At 36.6% G+C, this 12,188-nt stretch overlaps 1 protein-coding gene across 5 annotated transcripts in view; it reads left to right on the top strand.

Annotated features, from left to right (window-relative positions):
- The window catches only part of slc36a4 (solute carrier family 36 member 4), a 200,561-nt gene that overhangs the window by 31,788 nt on the left and 156,585 nt on the right, over positions 1-12,188 (top strand). For 4 of the 5 annotated variants that reach the window (XM_088639246.1, XM_088639245.1, XM_088639244.1 and 1 more), the window contains 4 exons: positions 1,576-1,671; positions 2,041-2,125; positions 8,098-8,334; positions 10,934-11,032. In XM_088639246.1, coding sequence (XP_088495372.1) covers positions 1,576-1,671; positions 2,041-2,125; positions 8,098-8,334; positions 10,934-11,032 — 517 coding nt within the window. The remainder of the gene's footprint in view (positions 1-1,575; positions 1,672-2,040; positions 2,126-8,097; positions 8,335-10,933; positions 11,033-12,188) is intronic. The other variant, XM_088639248.1, reaches the window with a different exon arrangement.

The following is a 12,188-nucleotide window of genomic DNA, read 5'->3' as shown; positions in this document are numbered from 1 at the left end:
ATATCATGAATGGTCTCTTTTGTAAAACCTTGTAAAACCTTGTTTTTAATGTGCTTACTGGCAAGAGCAACAAATAACCTCAAAGGATAATTGCATAATTATTATTTTTATTTTTCTTACTTTTATTATAATTATCTTTTATTTTTACAAACTATACAATATTTTAAACAATACATTTAAAAATTGCATGTATCCTGTTTTAAAAAAGAGTACAGGCAATACAGGAGGAATAGGAACTAGCTGTTGTTCATGAACATTTGACTTTTCCGATGGTTTCTCAGTCTCCAAATTAAAATTCAGGATAACTTTGCCTTGATAAAGCGAGGTTTCCTACAGAAGTCTAATCTGGCTTTATGAAGCAAGCCGCTAACATATTTGAAATGTCTAGACTTAGCATTTCAGTATCCACTAACTCTTCAAAAGGATTATTTTGTAATAAGAAAGTAGAATGTCATTTAAGACCCTTTCATCAGCTTAATAACCGCTTGTGGCAGACCTCTCTGGTTTTATTATTACTGGGGCCGCTGAGTAGCTCAACCAATAATGTCGCTTACTTGCAGTGCGGGTTGAGCTCTATAATATCATGTATATCAACTCTTCTATTTCTGGAAATAGGCTACCAGCTGTGCATTGCATACATTTACCCCCAACCAAACTTTTAACCTCCATCACTAACTTGTTTAACCCACTTCTGGGTAAGAGCCCCAGAATGAACAAGAGACCTAAACAGTAGCAAAAAATCTGTGGGCTGAATATTCACTTTTGAAGGCCTCACTATTGGATATACTGCTCAAACAGTTCTACCGATTTACAACAATCCTTAAACCAGAATCGCAACTGAGATTTGTAATTGTGTATATTTGCTATTAAATTAAAGCGACTTTGTATGATATTGTTTTTCTCATTATCATCTGGAATCACAAAGTGGTATAAAATGACAATAAACTACAAGTATTTAAGATTAGTGATATCATGAATCAATCACTAATCTAAAATGTATGATTTGATCTCCCTCCTCAAAATTTTGTTATAGTCCAGTTATCACAATGCAATCACAATCACAATGCAATGTTATAAATCAATTGGAAAGGGGATTCCCCACATAGGGCTGCACAATTTGTCAAGGGCTGTTGGGTTTGGATATGATTTCCATTTGCCCCATGAAAATAACCTCTGTGACTAGGTGCTCTTATTAAGAGCCACATCGCTACTCCAGTCATTAATACTGGTGTAGGCCCTGTGGGACACAAATGTTTTTTGAATGGAGGACCTTTTCAGTCCCCCATGCGAAATGCGAAATGCGAAACAAAAAAGGGTAATCACTGCCAAGGAAAAAATCAAATGAATTCCATTTGGAGCAAATTAGTCACCATTATAATTTAAACAGAATATCGATAGCTTGTTGTTAGAGCGGAAATGGTGACTGCACCTAAGAGTATATTGAATAGACATTAGAATTAGGTAAGTTTGCAAGTTATTCATTAAAAAATCAATACACTGTGTCTTTAGCTTTCAGTAAACATTTAACTCTATACAATTTGAATTCCTATTTTTACTGTATTTCTATTTTTACAGATTGAAAAGACACCATTTAGGCTACAGTGACACTGTAGCTCTTGCATTGGAACATTCTTCTCTGAAGTGTTTTAGAAATGCTTCCAATTTTGGAAGGTGAGATACAAATCTAAAATTATTTTTGTTGCAAGAATATGACTACTTTTTTTCTTGGTTCCCTCTTATTTATGAAAGAACGTCTTAACTAGTCTACCTCATAAAACCATTTATTTAAAAAGCATGCATCCTTACCTCTACATGACCCTAATTTCCAGAATAGTAAGGTTTTAAAAGCCTCCAATTATTGTCTCTACAACATCTGAATGAATTTAGTTACGCCATTATTTCTTTTGATCAACTCTTACACAAAGCCTGAAGTCCAATTTCCCTATTTACAATTTATGCTTTAGCTAACAGCTGTTTTCAAGATTCTTCTTTATTGCCGTGATTTGTGAAATGTTGGTAATTGTGCTTTCTTTTCCTTAGGCACTTAGTTAGCTTTTTTCTTGTGTTGACACAACTGGGGTTCTGCAGTGTGTACTTTGTTTTTCTGGCAGAGAATATCAAACAGGTATTGTTCCCTCTACATTATTTTTTGGCATTGTTCTGCTCAGTAATGCATGACATTAACGTCTGTGAAATTACAAAAAGTTTCACAGTGCTTTGTTAGAATCTACAGTCGATTTTGTGAAAATAGCAAGAAAAAATAAAAAGAAAAGGCTGTTTTGTGCAGCTGCTTGAGTCATTCCTGGTTTTTAGGCTCAGGAGCTGGATGTTTCAAGCTTTTATTATACTGTATCGACGGTGGAGATTTGTGGAGTTATATAATAATAATAATAATAATAACAACTTTATGTTATGTAGTGCCTTTAAAGGTGGCTTTTCAAAGCACTTTACAGAATGACAACAACAATAAAAGAATAAAAACACAATAAAAAAGATAAAACACAATTACAATACACAGAGGAGACCGTGGATGGTGGTACTAAGTATAGTAGGAGCAGAAGGTTAAAGAATGGAACCAGGTAAGAAAAAGCTCTTCTAAAGAAGAATGTTTTGAGTCTGGATTTGAAGGAGATTAGAGAAGGTGACTCTCTGATATCCTGGGGAGAGAGTTCCAGAGCTTGGGGGCATAACAGGAGAAGGCCCTGTCACCCATAGAATGTAGACAGGCTTAGGGGACAGTTAGGAGAATTAGAAAAGCAAAGGTTGCGAGGTGGGGAGTAAGGCAATAATAGTTCAGACAGGTACTGAGGTGACAAGCCATGCAGAGCCTTATAGGTGAGCAATAGGATTTTAAAGTCCACTAAGAATTTGACAGGAAGCCAGTGCAAGGACTCTAGGATAGGAGTAATGTGATCACTTGCACTAGACCTGGTCAGGATTCTGCCTGCTGAATTTTGGACATACTGCAGTTTGTTCAATGTAGATTTAGAAACAATTTAGGAGAACACAAATGTGTTGATCAGCTTTTCAGCCACAGTTAGTGATAACATAGGGCGAAGTCTAGTGATATTTCTGAGGTGAAAAAAAGATGTTTTGACAATATTCTGCACATGTGTATGTGAATGCACATGCGCACATGTGTATGTGAATGTTAAGCCAGAATCGAATACCACTCCAAGGTTTTTCAATTTAGACTGAAGCTCAGGTACAAAACCATTGACAGATAGGATTACAGGATTGGCTTTACAAAGTTTTAAGGGGGTTCCCAATAAGTATGACTTCAGTCTTGTCGCAGTTAAGATTAAGGACATTTTGAATCATCCAAGTTTTTATGTCAGAGATGCAATTAGATAGAATAGAGACAGCCACATCAGTGTCAGGTTTGGTATGGATGTATATTTGAGTATCATCAGCATAAAAATGAAAGCTGAGGCCATGTGATCTTAAAAGCTGACCAAGTGGAAACATGTAAATGCTCTAAAGCAAGGGGCCCAGTATTGAGCCCTGAGGAACACCAGACTTAACAAGACCAATTTCAGACCTATACCCATTAAGAGAGACAAAGTGACAGCGATCAGTGAGGTGAGACCTGAACCATTTGCTCCAAACACAGTCTCAAGATGAGAAAGTAAGATGTCATGGTCAACAGTGTCAAAAGCAGCCCTGAGATCAAGAAGAATGAGTCTAGAAAGAGAACCAGAATCAGAAGCTATTAGAAGATCATTAGTGACTTTGACCAGGGCAGTTTCTGTGCTGTGAAGTTGACGTAAGCCAGATTGGAGTGGTTTGAAAAGGTTATTTGCCATGAGGTGGTTATGTAACTGAAATGTAACAGCACATTCTAGAATTTTTTTAATATAATATATTTTCTTAAATTATAGATGTGAGCCTTGGTATAATCTAAAATATGATCCTTTTAAGGTTAAGATGAATCATAGGATGTTTAATGACAAATTAAATTCACAGTATCTTTTACATTCCAGCACCATTTTGTAAAACCTAGAAATATGTCTTCAGAAATTAGCAAAATATAGGGAATATTTCCGTATAATAATTTCCATTATGCTGATGCACTTAAAAGTGTTAGTATGTGTTTTAAATAAGACTGATGAATGAATCTTGATTAAAACCTTGTATTATTGCTTTCCAATGTTTTTAAACTAGATTTGAGTGCTATTTATATAAAGTAAAAATGTATACATCTGCGAAGCCCTGGGAAATCACCAGTTTAACTTTTTTACTAAAGTTCCAGCTGACAGTTGAAGTTAAGGTAAAGATTTTGACAAATAGATTCCTGGTACAAAGAAGAAAGACTCCTACGTGTGAATGAAATAAAAGATTGTTCACTAAATGATTATGGAGTGATCGTTGTTATCAAGAGGATAGAGCACTGACACATGCAGTTAACTAGTGATTCTAGTTCAATTATTTTCGATTACTTAGAAAATGTTATCATTACTTATCAATGTAAAATATTTGAGAATAACAACTGTTACTTTGTTTAAACTACCAGTCCCTGCTTTTAAATTAATATTATATATTGTATAATATATATTGTATATTATATATTGTATAATAATCTTTAACAATTAATCCCTTTTAATTATAGTACACGGTTATTGGAAAAAAACTATGAATTCGTATTTTGAATTTTCCGTTCCCTTATATCACAGCCTTCTTAAGTGTTCAGGTTTAATTCTCTGGAGGTTTCTCAAGAGGGAGCTATTGCTTCTGGATTAGACAATATCTGTGTCACTGACTGGAAGCTTTAATCTGCTTTCAGATCTGTAGTGAAAGCACCTTACTAAAACATGGTTTCTTTTTTGCAAGTTTAGATATACTCATATCTTAATAACATTGCATATTAATGCTGTTTTTTCTGTGCTTCTAAATTCTCGGATTATAGTGAAAAACAATTTCAGGGTCATTTGTCTGATTTAAAGTGTGCTGGAAATATGCAGATAATCTAGCATTTTAATGAACGACTGTGCCATGATTGAGTATTTTGTTCAGTATGTCTATTAAATGTGAAGTCCTTGATTGTTTAATAGTGTTTACACACTTTAAAAGATCCTATCAAAATCTGTTATCAAAATAAACAAAAACAGAAAGCTTAAATCTGATGGAGCTCCGGAGTTTAAATACTGTAAACCAGATATCGTTGTGTTTGTTCATTTATTTGATGTTTAGATTAGAATAAACAAAGGCAAAGCAAAATAATCAATTAAAACCATTTAAATTGTCTAAACATTCTCTAGCTCAAATTATAGCTTGCTAACAGGAGACTAGTGTTTAATCTCACGATGTTCCCTGAGTTTAATTACAAAACCATGTCCTTTTTCCATCTTTGCTAAAGGAAGGTATTCTAATACATTGCACTGTATTTTCAGCATTACTTAACTTACTGAACAAATGTTGAGATTGATACATTTTGTAAAAATTTCAAGCTGAGGTTTGGAGGCATCTTGAGGTAGTTGAAAGTATTTAGTTCTTTTCTAACAGTTTATACAGTATTTAGTATACTATGCATCGTATAGACTGTATATGGCACAAACGTGCATCGATAAATGTTATGTGTTTATGTTTTTATTATGTCTGTGGCTTAAATGCATTCAATGTGATAAGATGTTAGTCATTTAGATAATTTTGTTATTTAAAGAAGAAATTGATGGTGTTTCATATGGTGGCGCCAAAGTGCAGCAAACACTAAGAAAAGGAACAGACACTGTAAACAGAAGAGCACACTAGAAGAGGGAGTGCACACCATAATTGTTATTGAGTGCTCCTGCTTCTAGTTTGTGTTTACTATTTTTTATAGTATGCACTCCTTTTTTATAGTGTACATGGTCTTTTCCTAGTTAATAATAATAATTTCTTACACTTGTATAAGGCTTTTCTGGACACTCCACTCAAAAAACTTTACAGGTAATGGGAACTCCTCTTTCACCATCACCAATGTGTAGCCCCCACCTGGATGATGCACCAGTGTGCTCACCACACATCAGCTAGCATTAAGGAGGAGAACAGAGTGATGAAGCCAATTCATAGGTTAGGATTATTAGGAGGCCATGATTGGTAAAGGCCAATGGGAAATTTGGCCAGGATGCCGGGGTAAGACCCCTACTCTTTTCAAGAAACACCCTGGGATTTTTGTATGACCACAGAGGGTCAGGACCTCTACTGGGGCAGTAGGACCCGCATAGACCGCATGATGAGCACCCCCTGCTGGCCCCACTGACACCTCTTCCAGTGGCTAGTGTGTGTGTTCCCTTTTTTAGCGTGTTAACTTTCACTAGTGTGCACTCCTTTTTATAGTGTGTGCTTCTTTTTATTGTGTGCACTTATTTTTTATAGTGTGCATTTCTAGTGCGAGATCCCTTTTTCTGATGAGTGCTGCACTTCGGAGTCACCGGAGTTTCAGCATTTTTTCAAGAAACACAGGCCTGTATGACAGCTACAGTATCAGAGCAAAATATATACACAATGAATGGGCAATGATGTTCAGAATAAATGTTTGGGAACTGAATTAAAATAGTCTAAATGAGATTATTTGAATCCATATAAATACCCTTTAAAAGGGTCATGATTTAAATAAATGTAAAAACAGCGTAAGATATGACCATGCTCAAATCAAGGTTGTTATGTGCATGATCGAAGATGACCTGTCTGTTACAAACATTGGCAGGAACAATGCTTTATCAAACAGAGGAATAATTCAGAGAAATGGGGAAATATGTTGGAAGTCAGGGGGTTATCACAGTGGACCATCACATCCCTCTGATCTTCCAGCATAATTGTTTTTTCACGACTGCACAGCTGCTTCACACATATAGCATGTGAAATTCCAGAGCAAAATAACCTGCGTGTCAGCAGAATGACTTTAAGTCACTATTACAATAAAAGTGATCCGTCAGCTCATTCAGTGGCAACATGTTGACAGTTGAGTGTCTAAATCACTGACTTTTGTGGACCAGAGGATATCAGAGATGGAGGAAGAGAGTAGTGTAGTTGTAGTGTTTTATTCTCCAGTTAGTTTGTTTTGTCCAGTGGCATTTTGCCTTTGACAGACCTATTGGAAGATGATGTCTCCACACACATTTTGAGCATAATGTGGTTCAAACCAACTTGTAGGGCAGTAGAATGTGATGATGTCAAGATGGAACTCTTTTACACAAGTGGAGTGGAGGTTTAGTGTGACCTTACTGTTTGGAAATTAATTGACAAAGTCTATAACCCAACAATTTTTCTGATCCTTCCATTAATTCAGAAGTGCTGATTTTCTAGCAGTGTAGTACAAGAGCCGGCATTTTTAGGGTTACTTTGGCATAACTTCAACTAAACATTCTTAAGGGCTTAGAACATAGCTGTGGCTGTGCTTTGCTCCTGACCAAAGTTCAAAACAACATTTCTGGAACCAAATATCTAATGCCATTAGCAAAAAAAAAACACAACTGGCCACCAACACTTTAATGGGCTACAGTTACACAGGAAGTCTGGAGGAAAATACCACAGCAGTCTTCCCAGAGGCTGATATTGTCCATGCTTCAAGGCTGCTAGGATTGTGTTAATGCTCTAGGAGATAATGCGTCATACTAACTTTGTATTGATCTGACTTTGACTGTTAAATCTCATACTGAAAAGTTATCATGATTGTTTGATCTGTAATTAAATTTACATTTTCTATTATTTTTTATATCTGTGTTTCATGTTTGATTACATTCATTTGCCTTAAATGTTGCTTCATTGTTGCTTAAGCTTGTTCTCTGTTTTTCAACACACTTAAATTAGAAGTGTTAGTGCTTTTTATTTAGAAGCTGATGGAGTGCCTAAAGGTATTCTACTTTAACCTGTAGACAACAAACCAGAAATTGCAGAGAGAATTTAAACACTTTACTCCACAGCTTTGGTCTTGTAGAAGCCTTTTTTCATTTCAGTATTTTTTGACAGATTTGGTAACATTTTGCTTGGTGTAAAATAAGTGGTGTAAATATAATTTCTGAACATAAATGGTCTTTGCAATCTGTTATTGAACTTTATTTCTTTCTTATTCACTTTTATTTGTTTTTTCTCACTCTACTGTACGTCATCTGTTTATAGGTTGTTGAAGGCTACTGTAAGAACGTTACAGAGATTCCTCCATCTTTTGGCAATGAAACTGCTCCTGCACAACAGGAGTGCTGGGGGCTGGACCTTCGTGTCTACATGGTGTGCTTTCTGCCATTCTTTATCCTCCTTGTGTTCATCCGTGACCTGAAGAACATGGCTATCCTCTCATTTCTGGCCAACTTGTGCATGGCAGTCAGCCTGGTCATCATCTTCCAATACATTCTGAGGGTAATATTTCTCTTTACTTCAGGCAGTAATAATAATGAATACTTGTATATTGTGTAGCACCTTTCATTCCAAAGTATCCTAAATTGCTTCACACATAGGAGATGACCCACTTCCTCTATCATTCATGTCTTGCACCTACCTGGGTGATGTGCAGTTCACATAATGCGCCAGTAGACCTACAGAGAATCGGTTGGGGAAGTCAGAACATACTTGACCAATTAAATTAAAGGGTAAGTTTAGGGATTGTACAATCCCAGAATATAATTTGCCGGCAGCCATATCACCCTGCAACTCACAACTGGCAACCCACTGAAGCTAAGCAGGTGTGAGCCTGGTCAGTACCTGGATGGGAGACCTCCTGGGAAAAACTAAGGTTGCTGCTGGAAGAGGTGTTAGTGGGGCCAGCAGGGGGCGCTCACCCTGCTGTCCATGTGGGTCCTAATGCCCCAGTATAGTGACGGGGACACTACACTGTAAACAGGCGCTGTCCTTCGGATGAGACGTAAAACCGAGGTCCTGACTCTCTGTGGTCATTAAAAATCCCAGGGCATTTCTCGAAAAGAGTAGGGGTGTAACCCCAGTGTCCTGGCCAAATTTCCCATTGGCCTTTACTAATCATGGCCTCCTAATAATCCCCATCTATGAATTGGCTTCATTACTCTGTTCTCCTCCCCACTGATAGCTGATGTGTTGGAAGCGTTCTGGTGCACTATGGCAGCCGTCGCATCATCCAGGTGGGGCTGCACATTGGTGGTGGTGGAGGGGCGTCCCCATTACCTGTAAAGAGCTTTGAGTGGAGTGTCCAGAAAAGTGCTATATAAGTGTAAGCAATTATTATTATTATTATTATTATTATTTAGCTATGACATCAGGGTTAACACCTCTACTCTTAGAAACGTTGTGATCTTTAGTGACAAAGTAGTCGGGATTTCTGTTTCATGTCTAACCTGATGGATGGTAGCTTCTACAGCACAGTCTCCCTTATCACCATACTGGGTCATTGGTTTGGTCATGAGGGAATAGTGCCACCTACTGGTCCAGGAACACCACACCATAGTATACAGAGTATACAGAAACCTGGTATACTTAAGCAGTTTTCTATCTTAGTTCTGACAAGACACGGTCCTACTTAGCTTCTTTAACTTGATTAAATCAAGCTACAGTCAGATCTGACAGGTGGTAACACAGTCTAAGGATCTGAGCATTAACCTTTGTGATTTGGTTTCTTATCTACACAGAGTCATACGCAGTTAATGCTCCAGTGACCTAGCTTTGTGTACATTTAGGCATATCATAGTCCCTAGAACAATGCTGGAGCAACAAAGATTTGGCCACTTTATGTCTTTTCATTTTAATTCCTGCCAAGAACCCACAAGTTTCATTGACCGGTTGACCGGATTAAGGTATTGGTTTAAAAGCATGTGTTGTGAGCATCACTCAGATTTCTCTCTTTGCAGTGTAAACTACAGTTCATTAAATCTGAAAGATACAACTTCCATTTCACTAAATATTTAATGATGACTTACAGCTGTTTTGCTGTGCAAGCCTGAAACAATGATTGCCTCATAGTAAAGACGTGGCACACAGGAATTCGAATAGACAGCATTTTAACATATTCAAATGCGAGTTTTTATTTATGCACAGGCCAAGTTTTTAATTTAAAAAACTTTCAAGGTCATTTTGAGTTTACAATTAGTATGTGCATCTTAATGAAATTAAAGCAAATTATCGTACAGAACTCTCAGTTAATCGTTATTGCTGAGGTGACATTTGCAATTGGAACTTGCGGTTATTTTTTAACCAGGCTTCTTGTATGTGCAGTATGTAATTTTTTAAACTTTTATCTCAAAGCAGTTAACAGGTGGACAAAGATGGCATTAAATAATAAGGATTCTATATTTTATAAGCATACTGTTTCACTTTGGCATGCCTGAGTGAAAATTACCATACATGAAGTAAAAAGAAAGGCATTTTTTAGATTCTATTTGATAAAATTCTTTTACTCAGAGTGGATGCTTCATGTCCCAAAGATAAATGAGGCCTAGTAAGTCCTGTCCTGTGTTCTTGACCCATTGTTCGGAGTGTCCTTTTGAAGCAGACTCATCAATCACACTCCAGCATTATGTATGAATGGATTAATTAAGAATGCTGTTGCTTAACAATGGACACTTTCCACAAGGGAAAGAGCTGTGCCATTCATGATTTCACATCAGGTCTGTTTATATCCCAGATTTAATTTGACTCCATTGAGGTGTCAGTTTTTAATCAATGATTGATTCATTTGTACACGACTGGAATTGACAAAGAAATGGCCCGATGTTGCTCACAGAGTAATAGTAAATTTTGGACCATACAACACTTTCTTCAAGAAACTCATATATAGACTGTTGTATTGTTTAAAAGAACCCCTTAAATCTATACATTTAAGTTAGCAATTTAAACAAAAATCAGCCAATAATACATTTCCTCAGTATGTGTTTTAATATTTGCTGACTGTGGCATACTGTATTTAAAGAAGAATGGATTCAAATTGCCCATCCTGGGTATACAGTAGATGCTTTAAAAATAGGTTTTTACTTTCGTTTTGTACTTTTTATAGGATGTTGGGGATCCTCGCAGACTTCCTTATGTATCCAGTTGGAAAAAATATCCATTTTTCTTTGGAACAGCAATATTTGCTTTCGAAGGAATAGGGGTGGTAAGTTTTCCTTATTCGGTAACCTTATTAATCATTATTACCTGCTAGAGAGTTTCACTTTTCTGCAGTCAGCGAAAGCTATTGATCAAAATTAAAATCTGAAAGTGAAGATAAAGATTCAGATGTCTGTCCCTTATTATCTCCTATATCTTCAACCAGCCCCCACAACTATCAACACATCTTCAACCAACCCCACAATTTGATTCAATTTGCAACACTTAAGTGGGTTTCTAACATTCTTGGCATCTGGGATAGTGCAGAAAGGCTCAAGTGTTCATCTTGGAATCCTTGCTGCAATATGGCAGCATAATGAGGCTTCATCAAATCCTTAGAACAGTGTCATTGCTTTGCAATGCACAGGCGCAGATAAGACCATGCTGATTGGCAGAATGATTTATGAGTTGGCACTAAACGTATTGATTGAGAAGTGCAAAAGTTCTCACTCAAAAGCGCGGAACAATTCATCAGCTTGGGAGTAAATGAAGCCTGTTGTCATGGTCAGTGGTAAAGAGTTCAGTCAGTGGTGTGATTTGGTGCATCCACACCAGCGGCAGGTGATAAAGAGCAGATAGAAAATATTTTCAAAATCCGTCTTAATGTAGTTAGGGCTAGGAAAAAAATAAAATAGATTGCATGCTGAACTCTTTTCTTCTTCCTTCACTTGCTTCTTTCCTGTGTGAGAAAAATGTAATAAGAGGTTGCATCGTTTCTTGGTAAATTAAAAGGAATTTTGAAAAGGAAAAGATTTCATTGTTGTATTGCCTTTTTTACTGACCAACAGTCAAACAGTTTTTTTTACCAGAAACAAGAGAAGTGCTTCTAATGCTATAATTACTTTTTAGATTCTGTTTTTCTCTTTGTGTTGTTATCTAGGGAGCTTAGTGATCTGAAAAGCTTTTAAAAAATCTATAAAGTCTTCAAAATTTCCTTTATCCCTTTATGTGGGACAGAGTTAGAAGTGAGAAGGAGAGAATAACTGCAGAAGTATGTAGAACAGAGCTCAGCATGAAGTTTTAAGATGCAGCTCTGTTTTCTTTGTGCACTCTGCAACTGCATTGCATAAAATGGAAACTCATAGGGAACAGTAACAGTTCGAGACATTTCATTTTTTTGTACACCATTGAGCAGATTCTTTTCCTTCCTCGAAAGTACTCTA

Source organism: Lepisosteus platostomus, chromosome 7 (assembly GCF_059453375.1).
Source record: "Lepisosteus platostomus isolate fLepPlt1 chromosome 7, fLepPlt1.hap1, whole genome shotgun sequence".
Taxonomy (NCBI): Eukaryota; Metazoa; Chordata; class Actinopteri; order Semionotiformes; family Lepisosteidae; genus Lepisosteus; species Lepisosteus platostomus.
The sequence above is the reverse complement of the archived record's forward strand: the minus strand, read 5'-3'. Positions and strand labels throughout refer to the sequence as shown.